The sequence below is a fragment of the Bipolaris zeicola genome, assembly GCF_000523435.1.
Source record: "Bipolaris zeicola 26-R-13 unplaced genomic scaffold scaffold_5, whole genome shotgun sequence".
In the NCBI taxonomy this organism is placed as follows: domain Eukaryota; kingdom Fungi; phylum Ascomycota; class Dothideomycetes; order Pleosporales; family Pleosporaceae; genus Bipolaris; species Bipolaris zeicola.
Genome location: NW_006912054.1, coordinates 262884 through 283285, shown reverse-complemented (window position 1 = coordinate 283285; position 20402 = coordinate 262884). Strand labels below are relative to the sequence as shown.

The 20402-nt window shown below is 51.4% G+C and overlaps 10 protein-coding genes across 10 annotated transcripts; 4 read left to right on the top strand and 6 right to left on the bottom strand.

Annotated features, from left to right (window-relative positions):
* Positions 1–738: 738 nt before the first annotated feature.
* Positions 739–2289, bottom strand: COCCADRAFT_32461 (uncharacterized protein; the record flags this gene model as incomplete). Its single annotated transcript, XM_007709015.1, has 2 exons — positions 739–1249; positions 1301–2289. 2 exons carry the CDS (start codon positions 2287–2289, stop codon positions 739–741), a joined length of 1500 nt encoding a protein of 499 aa, XP_007707205.1.
* Positions 2290–3171: 882 nt separating this feature from the next.
* Positions 3172–3327, bottom strand: COCCADRAFT_82989 (uncharacterized protein; the record flags this gene model as incomplete). The annotated part of the gene is made up of 1 exon (XM_007709070.1): positions 3172–3327. The coding sequence occupies one exon, from the start codon at positions 3325–3327 to the stop codon at positions 3172–3174; it is 156 nt and encodes a 51-aa protein (XP_007707260.1).
* A 72-nt stretch (positions 3328–3399) lies between these two features.
* On the bottom strand, positions 3400–4369 carry COCCADRAFT_32460 (uncharacterized protein; the record flags this gene model as incomplete). Its single annotated transcript, XM_007709014.1, has 5 exons — positions 3400–3594; positions 3648–3875; positions 3934–3981; positions 4037–4226; positions 4356–4369. The coding sequence occupies 5 exons, from the start codon at positions 4367–4369 to the stop codon at positions 3400–3402; spliced, it is 675 nt and encodes a 224-aa protein (XP_007707204.1).
* A 628-nt stretch (positions 4370–4997) lies between these two features.
* COCCADRAFT_32459 (uncharacterized protein) lies at positions 4998–6158 on the bottom strand (the record flags this gene model as incomplete). The annotated part of the gene is made up of 5 exons (XM_007709013.1): positions 4998–5333; positions 5385–5696; positions 5746–5859; positions 5915–5994; positions 6044–6158. The coding sequence occupies 5 exons, from the start codon at positions 6156–6158 to the stop codon at positions 4998–5000; spliced, it is 957 nt and encodes a 318-aa protein (XP_007707203.1).
* Positions 6159–7079: 921 nt separating this feature from the next.
* Positions 7080–7925, top strand: COCCADRAFT_82756 (uncharacterized protein; the record flags this gene model as incomplete). Its single annotated transcript, XM_007709069.1, has 1 exon — positions 7080–7925. The coding sequence occupies one exon, from the start codon at positions 7080–7082 to the stop codon at positions 7923–7925; it is 846 nt and encodes a 281-aa protein (XP_007707259.1).
* A 2146-nt stretch (positions 7926–10071) lies between these two features.
* On the bottom strand, positions 10072–12644 carry COCCADRAFT_82932 (uncharacterized protein; the record flags this gene model as incomplete). Its single annotated transcript, XM_007709068.1, has 2 exons — positions 10072–12537; positions 12591–12644. The coding sequence occupies 2 exons, from the start codon at positions 12642–12644 to the stop codon at positions 10072–10074; spliced, it is 2520 nt and encodes an 839-aa protein (XP_007707258.1).
* Positions 12645–13094: 450 nt separating this feature from the next.
* Positions 13095–14555, top strand: COCCADRAFT_82977 (uncharacterized protein; the record flags this gene model as incomplete). The annotated part of the gene is made up of 2 exons (XM_007709067.1): positions 13095–14301; positions 14485–14555. The coding sequence occupies 2 exons, from the start codon at positions 13095–13097 to the stop codon at positions 14553–14555; spliced, it is 1278 nt and encodes a 425-aa protein (XP_007707257.1).
* Positions 14556–14927: 372 nt separating this feature from the next.
* Positions 14928–15678, bottom strand: COCCADRAFT_32455 (uncharacterized protein; the record flags this gene model as incomplete). The annotated part of the gene is made up of 4 exons (XM_007709012.1): positions 14928–15036; positions 15107–15314; positions 15500–15614; positions 15649–15678. The coding sequence occupies 4 exons, from the start codon at positions 15676–15678 to the stop codon at positions 14928–14930; spliced, it is 462 nt and encodes a 153-aa protein (XP_007707202.1).
* An 837-nt stretch (positions 15679–16515) lies between these two features.
* COCCADRAFT_806 (uncharacterized protein) lies at positions 16516–18738 on the top strand (the record flags this gene model as incomplete). Its single annotated transcript, XM_007708959.1, has 4 exons — positions 16516–16787; positions 16836–16999; positions 17049–17425; positions 17473–18738. The coding sequence occupies 4 exons, from the start codon at positions 16516–16518 to the stop codon at positions 18736–18738; spliced, it is 2079 nt and encodes a 692-aa protein (XP_007707149.1).
* A 1156-nt stretch (positions 18739–19894) lies between these two features.
* On the top strand, positions 19895–20104 carry COCCADRAFT_82813 (uncharacterized protein; the record flags this gene model as incomplete). Its single annotated transcript, XM_007709066.1, has 1 exon — positions 19895–20104. The coding sequence occupies one exon, from the start codon at positions 19895–19897 to the stop codon at positions 20102–20104; it is 210 nt and encodes a 69-aa protein (XP_007707256.1).
* Between the last annotated feature and the right edge of the window lie 298 nt (positions 20105–20402).

Here is a 20402-nt window from a genome sequence, read left to right as displayed (position 1 = left end):
GGCCTTTAAGCATAAAAATTCTGCGGGGTCTACTAGTGCATGGTTTGGGCCAAGCGCAAGTGCACGCGGTGGTCGCCCTGGGTCTCGGTCGCGTGCAGACAAGTGGAGCTTTCTCTTGTGCCGATTGACATGTTGTGTGATTGGATAGACTGACATGTGACCAGTCTAGGAGTAGTTAGACTGACATAGGACATTATCGGCATGTCTTTTGCCCATCTGTCTTTGCTTGGCTCCAAAGCAAAAGCCGATGGAAGCGGAGAAGCACCCGCAGAAAGTTAACCGTTCAATTGGTGTCTAGCGAACGGCAAGTGTTTCTGGGGTACCCGCTAAGTCTGGGGCATGTGGAGGATGGGGTAAACAAAAGATGGAAATCGCGGCGAACAAGTACGTATGGGAGTCGGAGAGAATTGCCGCCAAGAGTCACGATAGCGTGTTCAGGCGTCCAACCGCCATGCCAAGGCGTTGACCGAGGTAGAGCCTCACCAGCCTTCACGCCAACCTCCTGTGGAATCTTCTAGCCAGCCCAAGAGCGGAGGGTTATTCGGGGCACATAACCCGATTACAAGCGGAGAGAGTGGAGTAAGACGACTTGGCTGACTTGTTTTCAATTGTCTTTTCACTAGCTAAGAGGGCGCATTCGTAAACACTTCACTATCAATGGTCCATATCCACCTTCGGCATTGTGGCTGCCAGTCAGCAGACACCTGCTCTCCACATCCAAGGTTGTGTCATGAATAATCAAGTCGACCTCTGCACATCGGTCCGTTCCCCAGACGGACTGGCCTCCATGTCTCCAACTTCGTCTACCCTGTTCTCAGCTTGCTCGCTCTCATGTCTCCGTGATTCTACTCTGCCTCCAAAAAATGCCAGCAACAGTAGATCGTATACTGCCTTTAAGCAACCCGCCGTCACAAAAGCCACCCAGAAACGACCATTGCCAGCAAGAAGGCCCGTAAAGGTCGGGCCAGCGCTCTGACTCAGTATCTTTAGAATGTTGACCACGCCCATGACGGCTGTGCGCTCTCCTGGTAACACGACAATGGATAGAAAGGCTGTTCTCGGTGCTTGATCCATAGAGTTGAGTACAGAGCGAGAAACAAGCAAGAAGATAGTTGGAGCGAGACCAGCTGGGATCGGGAGAAGAGCCAGGAAGATAGACGACGGGAGGTGAGTGGCTACCATGGCTTGAATCAAGCCGAGGCGCTTGGCTAGGCTAGAGGCAAAGACATTGCCAATAGTTGAGACGAACCTGAACATCAGTCAATTAGATGAAGACGACATGTACAGGGCTGATACTTACCAAGTCACTGACATGATGCCTCCAAGTTTCCCTTTTGGCAAGTTGAACTTCTGGTCCATGTAGTAGTTGACCAAACTGAACGGAGCCATACCCGAGCCCAGAGAATCAAGGAAGAACAAGCTACAAAGCTTGACTAGTACCATACGACTAGGCTTTGATATCGTGCTAATGGAGTGCCAAAACCTTCTCTTCTTCTCAGGTTCCGCAGGGCGTTCCTCTTGTGCCGGCACATGCACACTTCCGGTATCTTGACTTTCAGCCAGCAGTGGCTCCGTCTCCGCAGATACAGAGTCGACATTCTGCTTGTCAACTGCCCCATTCTGCTCACACCGCTGGCTCATACACAGCGCCATGAGTGCCTTGATGCACCCAACACCCGTATAAATCCAGAACATGGCACGATACGCATCCAAAGCCGTCCACCCTTCCAAGGCCTGCAACCGTTCAACAGCCACACCGCCAACCGCCAACCCCGTCGACGTCCCCAGCACAGCAAGAACAACATACCAAGTATACACATCTGCCCTCTCCCTCTCATCCACCAAATGCGCAAGCGTCGACTCCTCCACCGCTCGAAATGGCCCAATCTCGTTTCCCGTCGGACTAATCACCCCGACAACCGCCGCGAGAAGCAACGCAAGATAATGACTCGTACTCGCAAACACAGCTCCTGATACCGCCATCGACACCGCACCCAGCAAAAGCGTCCTCCGCCGCCCCAGCGAATCCGCAACAAGCGTAAGCAGCAAACTAATCACTACATCGCCCAGCAGCGTCAACGTCATAAACAGCCCAATCTTCTCATCCGAAAATCCTTGCTCTTGGAAAAACAGCGCAAGAATAAGCGCGATAGCGCCATAGGCAAAGAGGCGCAAGTACCGCGTCAGAATGATAATGTAGACATCTTTCCCCGTTTTTCGCATCGTCGCGAGTCCGAATTCGTGCGCGAGCCATTGTGTTGCGTTGGAAATACCACTTTGGATTGACATTGCTTTTCCGGAGAGAGTTTGATGCGAGAAAAAAAAGAGGCCGTGATAAGTACGTATCTCTCACGGAAAAGCGGCGAGAGAGCGAAGTGAGAAAAAAAAACGACTGCTGGAATTCCTAGAGATAAGTGCCGTACAACGACATAGCTTGCAAAGTGTCGATATAGTTGTCAGAAGAGACAGAGAGAGAGGAGGAAAAGACAAGGTAGACTGCAAAAAGTCATTGTTTAGGCGCAATGTCACAGATGTGGATGCCTGAAAGGAATACGCAATAGGGCGGGCGGGCGCCAACTTTTGGCTATTTTACCCGAAGCGGCATAGAGGCGAGCGAATAAGTACACCACATAGTTCATGTACTAAAGAGCATCTCCGAGATGAACAAAAAACGAAAAGTTTGAGGCGATGTTGATGGTGCTGGACAAAAGTAGTGGTAATAGGAGCAATTACAGGGATAAGGGAAATCACAAATCACAACTTCTACTTGTATTCATCCTAGGTTTTGTTGAGAGGTGAAAGGGCGTCCAAAAGGCGCCAGCACCTGATTCGACGCTCGAGAAGAAAAGGAAAAACATATATGCACAACTACAACACATGCACTTTTGACAGGTCAAATGTAGAAGGTGGGGGTCTTTGTGGCACCATGGGAAGAAAAAGAAATATATACCGCAAATTGCTTTTTGGGGGGCCCATGGCAGGGATGCTCAACATCATGTCAGTACGTCATTACACATGTACATGCCAAGCAAATCACGTTCTGGGATAAAGTATGATTGTCCATATTAAGAACACCTAGAACGCACCGAAGGAAACAGAGGACCTAGCGGCCATCACAAATTGCAATGCAGAAACCAGCATATCCCGGAAATCCAAACGAGAGCCCCCATTCTATGCGATCCGTGTCGCCATGCTAGCACAAAGCTCGAGACGGAGAGGGAGAGACGGTGACGAAGGGGAGATCATGGCCGTCGTTGTATCAGTGCGCACTAGTGTAGTACCACTTTGCTTCTCGCGATCGCCATGTAGAGACCGGAAATCAGGCATCCACGTCGTATCTCGCTACTTATTGAACGCTTATACGTTTCTCCGACACATTTGAACTCTTCTCTTCCTTCTCTAGCAGCAGCCGCCACCGGATCCGCTTTGCACACCCTGGCCTTGCCCGATGGGGACTGTGGGCTTGGTGTTGGCGGTTGTGGTACCCATGCGCTCCTTGATCTGGCGGGCCATGGTCAGGAAAGCTTGCTCAACGTTGGTGGCGCTCTTTGCGGAGGTCTCGAGGAATGGAATGCCAAGGCTATCTGCGAATTCCTAGTGATGCTGTTAGATGCACGAGCTACATGGAAACGACGAAATTAACATACCTTTGCTACGGTGTACTCAACAACCTTCTTGTCTGCCATATCGGACTTGTTGCCGACCAACAGCTTGTTGACGCCCTCGGTAGCATATCGGTCAATCTCCTGCAGCCACTGCTTGACGTTGTTGAATGAGTCCATGTCGGTGACATCGTAGACGACGCAGATGCCGTGAGCGCCACGGTAGTAGGAGGAAGTAATAGTTCGGAAACGCTCTTGACCGGCGGTATCCCACTAAAATCACAATCAGTACTCGCAGCCAAAAGATACTAGATCCAACAAGAGTACGCACAATCTGCAGCTTTACGGTCTTGCCATCGAGCTCGATCGTTCGGATTTTCTAGCACATGTTAGTCCGTGGCAGGCACCAGCACCAAGTACCGAGGCAGACGCACGAAGTCGACACCGATGGTCGAAATGTAGCTCTCAGTGTATGTGTCGTCGGCAAAACGGAGCAGCAAGCAGGACTTTCCGACACCAGAGTCACCGATGAGGAGGAGCTTGAAGAGGTAGTCGTATCTATTGTGCAGAGAGAGAAGCGTCAGTGGCCAGTCTGCAGTAGGCGGGGGGATGGCAGCTCCGAAGCTGTGCTGTGCTGTGCTGCAGGGCATGGAAGTCACTCTGTAGGCATTCAAGTCAGCATGGCTCTGCACACAGATACATCGTCATTGCTCATCGGCCTGTGGCGGTGGGCTTCGCGCGGAGGTTACGTACCACTCAGGATTCATGTTTGCGGCGTTACAGGGGTATGGGAAAAGTAAGGACTAGAAGGTGTTGGTTGAGAAAGAAAAAAAGGCTGGCTGGAGGCTGAATCGTGGGGTATCGCGCGTCGTCGGGGGTGGACGAGGTGGAAGCGGAGGACGATGAGGTGCCCTGCGTGGATACCAGGTGTGAAGGAGCTTGGCACTCAGCCCCAAATCCGTGGTCACAGGTTGCCGGATCCCGTCCGCACCAGCGAACATCACATTCACAGCAGCCTGACCACCGCCTAACCTACCCTAGCGACACTACCCGGCTCACTGGCAGAGCTATCTGACATGTGACCTGAATCACTTGAAAGCTGCAACCTTGTTATCGCTCAACCAGCGTTTGGCACTGCCGTTCTCATCAAGAGGCAGGGCAGTGCGCCGTGTGGACGCGTGCACGTGACAAAGCATGCATCACCGGCGCCATTTCACAAGTGTACCAATCTGCAACCTAGTCTCTGAATGAATGGAGAATGTATAGTTCGCTTGCAAAAGTGCGCGGTCTACCGTACGTCGTTACATTCGACGCAGCCCAGTCTGTCAGTCCCAGGCAACCAAAGCCCCGCGCTTCCCATATAGTACAGACATCAGATCACGGCCAGCTTACAAATTACATTATCTTGCCAAACGCGGGGATCAGCGTTTGCGCCAACCAGAAGGAGAATACGAGCTTGGGGCCTGTCATGAGCAACTTGGGTGTCAGTCCCTTGAAGAAGGAAGTGAACCCTTCGTGCTTAATCATGTTGGACACGATCCTGAAGCCGCTCTCTGGGTTCTCAAAGTTCCTGTTCTGGATGCGCGTCTTGATAACGTCCAGAGGAGCAGATACTACTAGCGAAGCGCTAGCACCTGCGATGGATGCGACAAAGTTTTGCATCCACGACGCAGAGTTGTAGTCTGAAAGCTTGTAGAGGTACTCCTTGGCAACCGCCGAACCACCAAACAGCTATGCTGGCATTAGTCTTTGCACTTGTCTTTCCACCGAATACAAACATACCGCAAACGAACCAGGCGCGTTACGTGCTGCCGTCCATCCCCAACCACGGTAAAGTCCAAAGCCCTCGTCAGAGACAATCTTGACCAGTCCTCGGCCCCGGAAAGCCTCTGGGTTTGTTTGTCGCTTGATCTTGAGCACGTCCAACGGAAGGAGGACAATTTCACCAATACCAATGATCGAACCTGCGGTCGCGTGCATGATCGCCTTGCCGTTGCCCTTGCCAAACGTGCGGTCGAAGCTGCCACCGTGGTTCTGTGCGAGGTAGTCCCTGACGAAAGGCTGGCCACCAAACTTGTACACTCGTTGAAGTACCTGACATTGTCAATTGAGGTTCTCCCATACTTTTAAGTATCCCATCTACCTTGTATGCTGCAGCGTATCCGAGACCGGGGAAGAGAGACAGGAATCGACTGGAGGCGGAGGCGGAGGCCATATCCCTGAAGACGACCTTGTTAAGGTGCGACGCGGATTCAATCTGTAGGCGCAGGGTCAGACATGGCCGTCATACATATGGTGACATTGAATCGCACCTTGCCAATGTTGCTCATCAATCGCTTCGCCGTGGTGTCGACTGGGTGGAACACCATGAGCTCTGCAATTCCCGCACATCCTGCAACCGTTAGACCTAATTCCCCAATTGTAGATAGACCTGTGCGTACCTGCACCCAGAACTCTGGCTGTGTTGGACTCCCTCTTGTATACCTTAGCTGACGAGTCGGTGCCCGACGCCGCTTGCGCAACTTTCGCTACGGCTTCTGAAGGTGATGGCGTCATTGTGAGGGGGAAATGTGCGAAGGAGAAACACGAAAAGACTGCCCAAGGGAGAAGAGGGAATTTGCAGCGCAGAGCAATTGGGTGGGCGAGCAGTGAGAAACTGGAGCTGCGGATAAGATACTCAAAGCCGCCAAAAAAGTCGTTCGGGAAGCGACAATCGGTGGACAAAAAATGCGACACTCTACACGGGCCACTAGCCACCCAAAACCAAGCCAAAATCGTAGCCCGCTTAAAAGTCAGCAACTTCGCAGCTTTATTATACTACTATGATATTATATTTACTTCTATTTTCCATGCGTATTATACTTGCGCTATATGAAAGTATTGTTTGCGAGTAAAAAAATTAGAAAAGTACCAGTAGTTGGTATTGTAGACCATCTGAAAGACAGCCTATTTTGGAGTAACGCTTTTTGCCCACCAAGCGAGTCCCAAAGTCCGGTGTCGCCCCGCCAAGCCCTGCTAGTAAAGAAGCATCCCGGGATTCTTACACTCTGACAGGAGCACATGCGACATGCATTGATAAATTCTAAGTAGTCATATTTTCATTGTGCCATTGCTATTTCGTTCTTTTCCCGAAGAGGAGATAACAGGACGCCGCTAACAAGAGCGCCAGTTCCTTGCAGTGTGTTGACAGCCACAGCCAGGAAGGTGGGGCCAAATGGGCCACAAACACCAAACTACCAACATTCCTGAAGGATTATTACCCAATACAGCATGGTGCGATTCCAACTAAAGAGCACAGCCCTGTGGAACATGTGATGGCGATGATCATCACTACTGAATAGCAAGATATCAGGCGTTCAGTTCTTGTCCATTGAAATATAAAACCCCGCATCAGCACAACCCCTTACCCTCGAACTTACTACTCTATTCCAACAGAACCTAATTCCCAGGCTATCAACAATCAGTCTATCAACCACAATGTTTGAAAGAATCCGCGGAAAATCGCCATCAGGCCATTCAAAACACGACTCCGGCGATATCCACCAAGGCAGTCCTCTCTCCATCCCCGGACCACCTTCCTACGCGGCCTCCTCCTCCACACCAGTACCTCCCTTCCAAACCCGTTTCGCATCTCTCTCCCTCCACATGGAAGACCGTATCCGCTTCCTACGCTTCCCAGAGCCCGTCATCTCCGCCTGCCGAAGCGCTATCCTCTCAAACTGGCCCCAAGGCATCTCCTCCGAGCGGCCCTACGCAAACTCGCACGAAATCAAGCTTGACGGCTACCCTTGGCGCGGCTTCGGCAAAGACGCAGCGCAGGCACGGAGGCTCGTAAAAGGCGTGCTATCAACGCTGCATGCGAACGGCTGGATCCTAACGCTTACCACGGACGTCAGTAAGACGGCAACGGACAAAGATACGTTGCTCTTCCGCCACCAGGCCCCACCGCCCGCGCGCCACGAGTGGTGCAGTATAGCGTTTTCGCGTCAGAGCCGACTAAGATTTATTGACTGTCCGCCTGAGTTGTATGCGAGTTTGCCGCAGAGGATAGGGAGTGAGTGGCTCAAGGGGCAGAGCGAGTATGCGCCTGGCATTTGGGAGTTTGAGCTGCATGGTTATCCGTGGTCGCCAACGGGCAAGACGACAATGCAGGTTAGGGAGTTGCTTATGGCGCTGGTGGAGATGCTGGAGGAGGAGGGATGGAGTGTGTATGCGAGTATTGATCAAAAGAGTAGTGGCGGACAGGGGACGAGTGAGACGGATACTTGGTATTGCTGTAGAATCAAAGGGTGGGAGAAGGGAATGCCGGTTTACTGGAGGTGAACAGATTTTTGAAACATTTTACGGATTTACGAACCAGTTTAATGTTCCTAGACATAGTAGTTAATATATACCTCTTTTGTAACAAGATAACCGCTGTGACGGACAAAATATAAGTTTCCTCCACGAACGCAGAAAAACTTGCTTAACTTCAATGACGAGCCTTACAATTTATACAACCATCACCTCTCATACACCCGGTAAAACCGGAAAATCAAAACAACTGGGCATCGCTCAGCAAAACTAGCTATCAAGAACATAGAATATATCCATCATAACGTGCTTATTTCTTAACAAAATTTAGGCTATCGAATGCGCATTTCTTGCTTTTATAGTTATAGAATTTTTAAGTATTAACTCGCATCTGCGAGAGTTGCAGCAGCCTGAGAAGGAAGCAGGTACCAATTTGGCTATGTTTTTAGTGGTTTTGCACTGCTAAGAAGGGCCGCCATTTTCCGGTTCTACTACCGAGTGTATGAGAGCACCACCACCATCGATCTCACTACGGTAGTATGTCGGGGACAAATGGTCTATCACAAGAGACAAAGTGGGGCGATAAGTCAATTTCCGCATCGCTCCCGCTGTTCTGCCACTATGGGCATAGCTGCGCAACACACGGCTGAGATGGGGTGGGGCTTGCCATTCTTTTCCCAGACAAATAATCCGATAGTTAGTACGGTATACTACGCCAAACAGATACAAACAATTCAAGTCATACAATTCTGTTAGTTACACCCGGCATCAACCCTTGGCATATCACCCTCTCAAGTCAAGCCGCGTATCGTAGCTAGTTCCCCACTTCTCTATATTTAACTGATACTTTTGCTAAAGTTCTATCCCGTCACCACTGCTTGCAAAAAACTTTGCGAGCGCGTCTGTCCTGCTGAACTCGTGTCAGCAAAAGCTAGTCAATCATGTCGCCCAATTATGAAAAACAAAAACGGATAGTTCCGTGTCCATAAATTCGCCCTTGCTACACACCACTAAATATTGAGAAAGTGTCTTTTTTCTCTTTTTGCTGAGACAACACTATTCTACCTATTCCCTTTCCCCATCTTTACCAAAAAAAACTCTGTGGTCGAATATAACATGCACATCGCTACACTCGCTATCCTCCCATTCATTGCCATGTGCGCAGCACAAGGAGATCAAGGATCAAACTTTTTTGGACACCCAGGAACCAAACATGATGATAACCCTGATCCTTGCATTATCGACTTTGATCACTGCAACACAAATGCACGCGTTTGTAGATGGAACTGTGGCTCGGCTCGGGTTCCAGGGCGTTGTGCACCGTAAGATATATACAACAACCGCTAAGTTGTGGGTTTCTCGCGCTAACTGGTAATATAAGGAACGGAGTTGCGGCTTTCAAGCAGACTGGACAGAAGTATTACTGTGCGGAGCCACAATAAGACGAAGCCAGAACAATTTTGCCCGTGTACGGCGGAGAGGGAGGAGGAGGGGGGGGCGAAGTGCAAAGCAACACGCAATGCTCCTATAGATGGCTATGTTTCGCCTTCTACGGGATAGTTCACTCGTTAACATAGCTCTTTCTTTACTCCTTTGCAAGAGTGGCCTAGCCGGAAGTGAATATTCTATCAATAACAGAATGAAGATCAATAGAAAGTGCCGTGAAAAAAAAGCTTACATCATAAAAGGAAGACTAAGTAGATGTCCGTTACAGATAATAAAGCTAGCCTCGTTACTTTGATAATTGTAGTGAATTATACTGATCGGTTTCTTGGTTCAGAATATGATACCTACGTAGACTAAAGTACTAGCTAAGGTTATGAAATATCGGTGCGAGCGTATCAACAACACATGAGTAATCAGACTACTGCATAATCTCCCATCCAAGCATCACTTGCATGTACAATACCCTGTATGCGAGTGGAAACAACAAAGGTGTGTGAAATATCTCCGAATACATTTTTCATACCTCCCAACTACATGCTTCAAGAGATGGTATTCCGCTACACCCGTCGTCCCGGTACCAAAAGGTTGAAGCACATGACTTCATTTCAAACCATAATTTTTGAATAGTTTCAATAACTGTTTGAAACGCCGCCCATGCAATTTTTTTATGAAATGGGTATACACAAAGATTCTACACGACCCAACTAAATCGCGCATCACGCTGCTCCACTCACGAGGGAGGGCTGCCGATTTCCTTCTTGACCCAGTTTTCCAACCCACCGAGAGCAATGATTTCCTGGACGTTGGGTGGTAGTTCGCCGACCTTGACGTTCCATTTGGCGCCATTGGGTCCTTCCTGGACGGAAACAGTGCTCCTTCGGACGTCCCACTCCAGGGTCCATCCGGTGCGGCGCGTTAGCTGCTTAGCTTGACTGGGCTGAGCTGCAGCCGCTGGCGGGGGCGAGTCGAGCGATTCGCTGTTGTTTGAAGGTTCCCTCACGGCTTGTTGCGATGACGAGGCATCCTTGGATGAAAAGACCTCGCGGAGGCGGTTGGCTAGCTTGGGCACCTCAACGCCCATCAAAGCATTGTTGATACTGTTCCTGCTGAAGATATTGCCAAAGCTACCAGCAACAACTAGCGGAATGCCCTTGGCCAGGATGGCAGTTGCGGCTTGTTCACGACTGCTGCCGCAGCCAAAGTTGAAGCCTGAAACCAGGACATCACCAGCCTTAGCCACCTGGCCAAAGCTGGGGTCATAGTTCTCCATGCAGACCTCTGCCATTTTTTCGCGCGTCACATCATCCTGGTACGTGTATTTACCAGGGTAGATACCGTCCGTGTTGATATTGTCGGCGTCGCAGAAGACAATCTCGCCGCTAATCTTTTCCGGGAACCCTGGTAGGATTTCGGTCAAAGTTTCAGCCTCCGAGCCTGCCGCTGCGGGTGGGTTGACAGACTGCGTGTCGGACTCGGTAGTGCCAAAGGTGTCGATAGCGGCCTCAGCGTCTTTGATAGCCTTCTCAAGCATGTCTTCAATGGTCATCATTCGCTCTTCAGCAGGAATGCCATCACCTTCTCCTCGTCGAACACCCTCGTAGCCTTCAGGAGCTTGGTACCATCCAGGGCCAGAGATTTTGCCAGACAGTGCGCTTGCTGCAACGACTTCAGGGCTTGCCAAGTACGCCTTTGCATCGGGAGAGCCCATGCGACCCTTGAAGTTGCGGTTACTTGCACTGATGCCAACCTCGCCAGGCTCAAGAAGACCAGTACCAAGGCCGATGCAAGGACCGCAACCGGAAGGCAAGGGCTGAGCGCCTGCTTCTAGAAGAGCCTGCCAATCACCTGCCTCTTCTGCAGCTTTCTGTTCTGGGATAGAAGCAGCGGCGATGTAGAACTTGACGTTGTCCGGGATCTTGGGGATCTTGCCACCGTTTAGAACTGCTGCATCCTTGAAGACGTTTGCTGCAGCAGCAAGATCAGAGGCACGGGAGTTTGTGCACGAAACGAGATAGGCCTTGTTAATGGGGATGTTCTGGCTCTGCAACTCAGGCAAAGGAGTAGCAACCTTGACGGAGTTAGGACCTGAGACATATGGTGACAAGGTGGAGAGATCCAAGAAGAGCTCTTTAGCGTATACAGCGCCCTTGTCCGCGGCCAGCGCAGGCTTGAAGATGTGGCCTAGCTGCTGGCCAACGATACCCGTGGCAGTAAACAGTTTGTCGATGCGTTCATGAAGGAATTGCTGACGGTGGTGGTCCTTGGCCTGGCCTTCTCCCATAGCTGCTAATGTGGCCCTGGCCCTTAACCAGCCATGAAGCGTGGCATCGATAGGAAACAGCCCAGTCAGAGCGCCCCACTCTGTAGTCATATTGGCAATGGTAAGGCGGTCGTCGATAGGGATGCTGCCAAGGGTCTCGTCAGTTCCGGTAAACTCGATGGCGTGGTTGAGGACCTCGTCCTTGTTGAAGAGTCCAGCCAGCGCGACAATCACGTCCTTGCCAGTCACGCCCGCAGGCATCTTGCCATTGAGTGTGACCTTCGCAACGGGTGGAATCTGCCACCAGGTCTTTCCGGTAGCCCAAATGCTCGCAGCGTCGGTTCGTACTACTGGAGTACCCAAGCATCCAATGCCTCCGTACATGTTGGAGTGACTGTCGGAGGCCACGGCCAGGGTGCCTGGCCAGGCGTAGCCCTCCTCGACCATAATCTGGTGACCAATGCCACGTCCGGCAGGGTAGAATACGACATTGTGGGTCTTGGCAAACTCCTCAATCTGGTTGTACTTTTTGAGGTTCTTCTCTGACTTGTTCTGGACATCGTGATCAAGCGTCATGACAATCTGGCCGGGGTCGCTAATCTTAGTGGCTCCGATGCCCATGAACTTGAGCGCCACCGGCCACGAGTTGTCATGGGTCATGCACTTGTGCGGCTGCAGTGTCACGTAGTCGCCAGAGCGAAGGACCTTGCCCGGGGCCACGCCGACGGCATGCCGCTGAACAATCTTTTCCGTAAGGGTCTGGGGTGTCTTGGGTGTTTCGTTGAGCGAAGAGAGGAAGCTGGCGGCAGGGCTCTCCTTCATCGAGGGAAACACATCCTGAGCATCACGTCGGCTGGCCAATGCAGAGAAGGCTCGCGGGGCGGCATGGAATCGAGGCAATTGCGAAGAGGCGCGGAGAGCAACGCTGACCCGTGGCTGTATGTGCGGTTAGATGGTGAAGCCAAAGGCGGCGTTTAGGAAAAACATACTGTTGCTATCTGCCTGCGGACCAGCAGGCGCGCTGCCCGTAACGACATTGCCATTGCTTGTGCTGGAGAGGGACGGAAACAGCGGCGGCGATTTGCAGGCGATACACGAGCTTCTATGTAGTATGCCGCCTCTTCCCCAGAGTTTGGGCCAAAAATTGCGACCCACCCGCTCACCACCGAAACCGGCCGCAGTCATCGGATTCCCTGCGCCTGTCATTGGACGGCTACAGGCCTTCAACGCCGACACAGTAATATATGCTCCCATGTCGGATGTGTGATGCGGCATCCAGGGCCGACTAACGACTACATAGAGCGTCTGCGAGATCGGCTGTCTCCATGGTAAATCTGGCTGGCTAGAATGGGAGTCATCCGTATGACGCGACGCACGATGCAAGACAAAACTTTACTATACATCAACCCCTCTTTGCCCAGCACTCTATAAACCTGCTCATTTCCAGTCATTCACACAACACCACAAACTCTGTCGTACCTTTGCTCGCCGACATGGTCAACCGTTCAGACGTCACCTACTTTGGGGCTGGCCCCGCACCCCTCCCCACCGAGGTGCTCGAGAGAGCCTCGCAGGCGCTGCTGAACTACAGAGAAAAGGGCATTGGACTCTGCGAAATCTCCCATCGCTCGCCCGAGGCCAACGAGATTCTCGCAGAGGCGAAGCAGGCCCTCACTCAGCTGCTCGAGATCCCCAACGACTACGAAATCCTCTTCCTTCAGAGCGGTGGTACTGGCGAGTTCAGTGCGGCTGTCTACAATCTCGTCTCGATATGGGTAGAGAAGAAGCGAGCAAAGATTGCCCAAGAGGTGGGCGACGACAAGGACGAGGTGCTCAAAAGACTTCGCAAGGTGGTGGATGAAGAGCTCAAGCTGGACTATCTCGTCACGGGCTCGTGGTCGCTCAAGGCATCGCAAGAAGCCGCCCGCCTTGTAGGAGCCAAGCACGTAAATGTAGCCGTCGATGCACGCAAAGCCAACAATGGCAAATTCGGGAAGATCCCCTCCGAGGACCAGTGGGCCCTTACGTCGCGCTCAACGGGCGGACCGGCCCTCGTATATTACTGCGACAACGAGACAGTCGACGGAGTCGAATTCCCCTCCTTCCCGCAGAGCCTAGAGGGCGATGACGCGCCCTTGGTCTGTGCCGACATGTCCTCCAACTTCATTTCCCGCAAGGTCGACGTGAGCAAGTATGCAGTCATCTTTGGTGGCGCGCAAAAGAACATTGGCAATACCGGCATCGCTATCGTCATCATGCGGAAGTCACTTCTTCCGCCTCACTCGACGCCGGCCTCGCCCGATCTGCTTAGAGAACTCAACTTGGCTGTGGGCCCAATTGTACTCGACTACCCTACGATTGCAAAAAACAACTCTCTGTACAACACTTTGCCCATCTTTGATGTGTGGGTGGCTGGTCAGGTCATGTCTGGACTTGTCAACTCGTACGGAGCTAAGCGTATTGGCGGACAGGAGGAAATCTCAAACGAAAAGGCCAGCCTTATCTATGGAACGCTCGATAAGTATCCAGACATCTATCAGGTTGTCCCAGACAAGTCTGCGCGCAGTAGGATGAACATTTGCTTCAGGGTCCATGGCGGAGCTGAAGACAAGGAAAAGGCTTTCATCTCAGGCGCAGAGAAGAAAGGTCTACTTGGTCTGAAGGGGCACAGGAGCGTCGGTGGTATTCGTGCTAGTAACTGTAAGTGCCCCCGTGTTTTTTTTCTCCGGCATTGATCGCACTACCAGTCATGCATTGGGCAGTAGTCTTGTGGAGATGTACTCCCCTGTTTGGTTCGCATCCGACTGCCGTCGAATGTGCGGATATCCCTCAGCCGGGATTTGCCTACCCCCAAAACTGGAGCTAACCCAACTTGTCCACCAGATAATGCAGTCTCGCTAGACGGTGCGAAGCTACTTGTCTCATATCTCGAAGAGTACGCAAAGTCGACCTAAGTCGGGCTTTGTGCAAGACCGACTCAAAAGAAAAGTTTGCATATCATCCTCCCATACGCAGAGTCCTGACATATGAACAAACACATTTTTGTTACATCCGTGGCACTCACCAAGACACTGGCCTACTACGAAAAGAAAATATACTTAATTTATCCTTGATTCTGGTAATTGCAATGTCCACATGACCACGACCACGAAACCCCTTTGTAGACCTGTGGACTATGGAGTGCATCATCGGAAAATAACCTGAGGCAGGCTTGCACGCCACAGCCCACTTTGCTGTGTAGTGGCTGAATTAAGTTTGGTAGGTGCGTGGTGGTGTTGAAGTGGCGCTGTCAGGTATGCCATGTCCACTACGCGCTCCTGTGTCCTTCATGCACTAGTTTGTGTCTCGAGACCAGCGAACCAATCTCCATGTCTGCTTGCTTTGGGGTGATTCCCTGTCCAAATTGTAGGTACACGGCGGCTGCGGGACAATGGTCTCTCACGGTGAGAAGAAGATAGTGATGAAACCGTGTAGACACTCTCTATGACCCAGCCAACCGGCGAACGAGTCGCAAGGCGGTCGTTTGCCACGCTCACCACGATGGATCTGTGACGATAACTGACAGTCAGTCTTGAGGGTCTCGTTTCCCAGACCCGCAATCCGAATTTGAGTATTGTTCACCACGCCCTTCTGGAACCATATAGTGTAGAGGTCATTCATACCGCATGTCGCAATGGTGGATGTCGATGCACCAGCTGATTCGCCCACACAGCCTCTTCAACTCTGGATGCGGGGCGACTTCTCCGCAATCCTGTAATCTAAGGTTTTTGAATGTTTGGTAGAGGCTGTGCAGTTAATCACGTCGACGACTAGATTCAATGCAGCATGCACGCTGACGGGCTAGTCTATCCCACGAGGTTCTGGTCCTGTATTGCTTGTACGTTTTGGCCAACCTCACTCGCTGCGCACCGTGTCATGTTCTGGCAGCCCTGCCCTGGTAACCGTTGAGCCGACCAGGGTTCTGGAGGTCTTGATGTCTCGGACAGGGTACAAGCGAGGATCTGCGGCACAACCTAAACCCAGCAAGCATCAGAACTCTAGTCTGACCTCAACCACCTTACCACGACAACTGCCCATGGGCGGTTTGTCCACCCCCAGCGCTTCCACACGTTGAAAATAGCTCTGTTCAGAGACCAATTATAGAAATATGCGCCACGAGACAATGTAGTCTTTACAGTAACCGCTGGAGTTGACAGACGACAGTTGCAACCGCATCCACAGTGTACCGCACCTGTGTCCTACTATACTACTGAACTACACACTTGCACCTGCACGGATCCTGCGGGGCCGGCCAGCACGGCAACGTCAAGTCATGACGTCTGACTAAGAGCTACCAGCTCGGTGGTCTTGACAACAAAGACCAGGGTCTAGTCAACTCCACAGCATCTTTTTCCCATGTTGGCCAACGAGGGCCAGGGGTCATAACGGCTGCACGGGTCTCGCTACTTCCGCTGCCATGGCTACCTAGCACACGTGGCTCGCTCGCATGAGGGTGAAACTCCCCCCTCAATCAGCGAGCGCGCGGGAATGGGCGGCCTGTGATATGGCAAGACTCAGCCATTGCCAATGTGGGCCCTTCCCAGTAAGTGACCGAACAGACGCCTTAGGGCCGCCACCCCGAAACCGTGCGTTGCTGGTACCACCCAGTGGTTTTGTCATATACCGTTTGGAGTCTCATGCCCGTCTCTCGTCTCTTACGTCTAATGCTCACGCTCTTTCCCCTTCTTTTGTTGCTCTGCTGGCAGGCTTAGGCACTTCCTTTCTTTTTTTTCCCGAGCTGGTTTCTCTTTCGTTAACGACGTTAGTCACGCAGTATCCATGAATACCTAGTCTACTTCCTTTCTTTAGCCGCTGCTGGTTACCAGCGAGACCACCTATTTCCTACTAACACCTGTTGTAACTGGAGTTGGCAAGATGGGATCATGGGCGGATTACTTTCCCCAGCTCGAGGCCCGATCGCACTTCAACTTGACTCTGAACACTTCTGCCGCTCGACAAGTTCCCTGGACCCAAAACAACTCGACTAGGACCTTGATCGCGTCGCTACAGCTGCAGCAAGTCCAGACGCTCCGCACAACCCATCTGACCCTCGGAGCCTTCAGTCTTGCATTGGCATTGTTGACGGTCCATCGAATCATCTCAGATGCACGACGAGCAGCAGCTCTCCAGGTCCTACCAAGGAAGAAGTCAGCACGGCGCCCGAGGAACGTAGATCATTACTGACCAAGTTGCAGGAGATTCAACGCCCTCCACAATGTCCACCCCGCCGAAACCTTTCCACTTGCGTTGGCCTCTGGTGCCGTCATACAACAGATTATCTTCGTCTCAGTGCAGGGCACGACCCTTCAAAGTGTATTATCTAGGAACTGTCGAAGCCTAGCAACGATTACATTTCCTAGTAGGTTTCATCTTCTTTAGCCCACCAAAGTACTCTCTGACCATCACAGCCATCTTCCTAGTCGGATTCATCACACTCGTCTTCGGTATTGAGACGCTTATCCGAGCATTTCGGCAAGAACGTTTTGCTCCGCGTGGCAACTGGAACACAATGATATGCATCGCTGTTGTATCGCTCTTGCTGATGCTCACATGGATACCGACTGTTGTATGGCCAATGTCCAACATTTGCTTTGGCAGCCTCATCTGGTTCCCTATGCGATACGACCGTCTGATGCTGTCCATTCTTTCTATCCTCGTCTTCTCCTTGCTGTCTGTGGCAGCACTCGTCAGTATCCAATTAATGAGAACGCCGGGTCTGGATCACAATGAGCGTATTTCAGCCTCACGTATGACCTACTTCTTGATCGTGACTGCGTTAATCTATGTGAGTTTTTACCGCTATTTCACGCCTGCCCCATCTAATATACATAGGCTCTTGTAATTCCAGTTGAAGTTCAATCTCTTCGAAGAGAATTCATGGAGGCACTCGCGGCTTCTCGAATCGCCGAAATTTCGCTCTTTTCCTCAGGCATGGTCATCACTTTCTTCCATCTCTTCCTCCGTACAAACGCAACGCGTATGGTCATCCGTCCCATGGATGAGCTGAAAAACCCCGCAAGACACCAACGCCCCAAGATACGATTCTTTGGCCCGAGCGATCTGGAGATGCAGATCAGTGGACCAATGGGACTCCACACAACTCAACGTCTGGATAGCCGGCAGGGTTTGATCGATGTTGGGCCTGAGAAGAACCGCTCGGATATCGACCCTGAGTACTTTGAACGACCAGAACGCGCTTTGACACCATCGTCGGCCAGATCAGGAAGCAGAATCGACCCTACCGAGTGGCCCCTCCCCCCGATGCTTGAGAAGGATGCCATGAATTCGCATGAACGCAAATTGAGCTACTCTTTGTTTCCTACACGAGCTGAAGAAGTACCGCGCCTTCCGGCGACAGTCTACGACCCCAATGCTACACAAGACCCAGCTTCAGTTTCTAAGCTCGCCATGAGGCGCTTCACCCGACGAGGCTCAGTCACCAACGTCAGCGACGCGTTTGACTTTCCTGGTATGCCGAAGCTACCTTTCGCTGACCGACACAAACGCATGGCTAGTACCGATAGCAGTGCAACTGTGCAGATTGGCCTCCGTTTCTCCGTTGCACCTGCCACACTCGCAGCGGGCAAATGCACCCGAGTAGAACGCGATATTCCACCACTACAGCGATCTGCTACCCAGTCAAGTGGAGAGCTTCTAAGTCTCATAATCCCGGGCAGCTCAACCAATGCATCGCCGGCAGAGGGGTCATTCAAACCTAGGGCCAACAGCCCCAACCGAGCACCGGCATTTCCTCTGGCGCCTGTAGCCAATTCGAGCGAATACCTCAAGGCTCAACGCGAAAAGGTACTACAGTCCCCGTCACCTCAGTCAGCGGATCCCCTCCTCCACTCTGCACCTCCTACCCAGCCCGCCGTTCCCCCACCAGTTTGTGTAAGCGGACTCCGGATGAACCCCATCACACCTACCTCGTCTGCCGGCTCACCTATAACGGCATCACTACCAAGCACACCTGGATCAGCCAACCTGCTCACAAGGACAATGAGCGGCAACAGCGCGGCGCCATCACCCACGGCACGCATCCCACTTGGCGCAGGCACAATGCAACGAGGAGCCTCACCCACCAAGGGCTGGATCTGAATGTTTCGGCCTGAGCGCTGCATGAAACATGAGGAGGAGCATTGTTTTTCCCTTCTATCTCTAGACCGGGATTTCGGCGACTGCGCCGCTGTATGATTACTAGGATGTATGCAAAGTCTTGGGGCGGATATTTCTCTATTTCTTCTTCTTTTGGATTTTTTTTTCATCTCTCTATCTCTCGCACAAACTTTCCAGGAAGAGAAGGTTGGGTCCGGAGGGGGGTTCGCTGCGCCTCTCGGCATTGCCTTGGGCCTGACTCCACAGGCGTTACGGGTTCGGTTTCATGTGGAAACCCATGTTCATGCCTCCGCGACACACGGGCGTCTCGCACAGGCCATGTTGCGTCACTGCACTGCCTGGGGCATTGTATCGCGGGTCTGGATTCTTACACTTGGGCGCTCTCTCCCTCTGGCGGGTATAGAAGCTTGGGCTCCCTTACTACAACTCCTCATTACGTCGGCTCACGATACGAACATTCCTTTACGATATCGACATCTTGTTTTCTCTACACACACACCTGGTGCTGCGCACTATGATCCCAACCCCTCCCCCTATTTCATCTCCTACGGATTGGCACAGTACATCCACTCGTTTTGTTTATTGTTTTCCGCGCAATCACCGGCTGAGTCTTGAGCGAGTCCTCCCTTCCTCCTAACCCCCTAAATCCTATCTTACTTTTTTCAATGTCTCATTTTTTCTTCTCATCTCTCTTGCCCCTTTCCTCTTGTCTCCTTGAAGCTCTTCATTGAGGTCCCTTAATTCACCCCCAATCGCCGAGGAGAGAGATAGAAAAAAAGACTTCAAGGGTCCCACCCTTGTTTGGTACATACCAAGTCTTTTTGTGTAGCTATATACTAGTCAAGTGTTATTCTTTCTATTTGCAAAAAGAACTCTAGAAGCAAGAATGAACTTGCCAACCCCCAGCCTTGTCATATAGCTCAAACCCCACACAGAATATAGAATGAAAAGAAAGAAACTCAAATCTTTGCACCTTCTTGCAATGCAGCATTGTATCCTACACGCATTTTTCTTCCTCGACAAAAAAGGGCGAGTCAGCCTTGGAACTGATTCATGAACTTTGCAAAAATCATATCCCTTCCTTCGCTTGAGTGACTTTCCTATCACATTTAACACAACTCTTAAAAAAAACAAGTATATGCAGCAGCCTCCCCCCAAATTGAGGCATTCCCCTTTCCCTCCTCCAACTCGACTCCAACCGAACACCCCCCTCCAACACGCCAATGCGAGTTTGAAGCAAAGCAAGGAAAAGAAGAAAAAAAAACGGCCCGACTTTGACTCGACTCGAGAACATCTCTGCCCTGAAACAAGGAGGATGCAGCAGCGTGAAAGAAAAAGAGGAAGGTAGGACGGCGAGTCGGATTTAATGCAAAAGAGCATTCGTGCATTGCGGGTTAGAAAAGGGAAGGAGGGTAGTCAGACCACTGTGGAAAAAAAAACAGGAATGATAGAAAAAAAAAGATTCATAGATAAGGGGAATTTGTCATTTCTTCATTCCAAGCATAGCAGGTCCGTATCAAAACATGCACCCAATCTGGCTCAAGAATGGGAGAGGGAAAAAAAGGGTTCAAGAATGGTATCCGAACAATGGGTGGAACTATCATACACTTCGTTACATAGCCCTATACGCTATAAACAACAGTCAT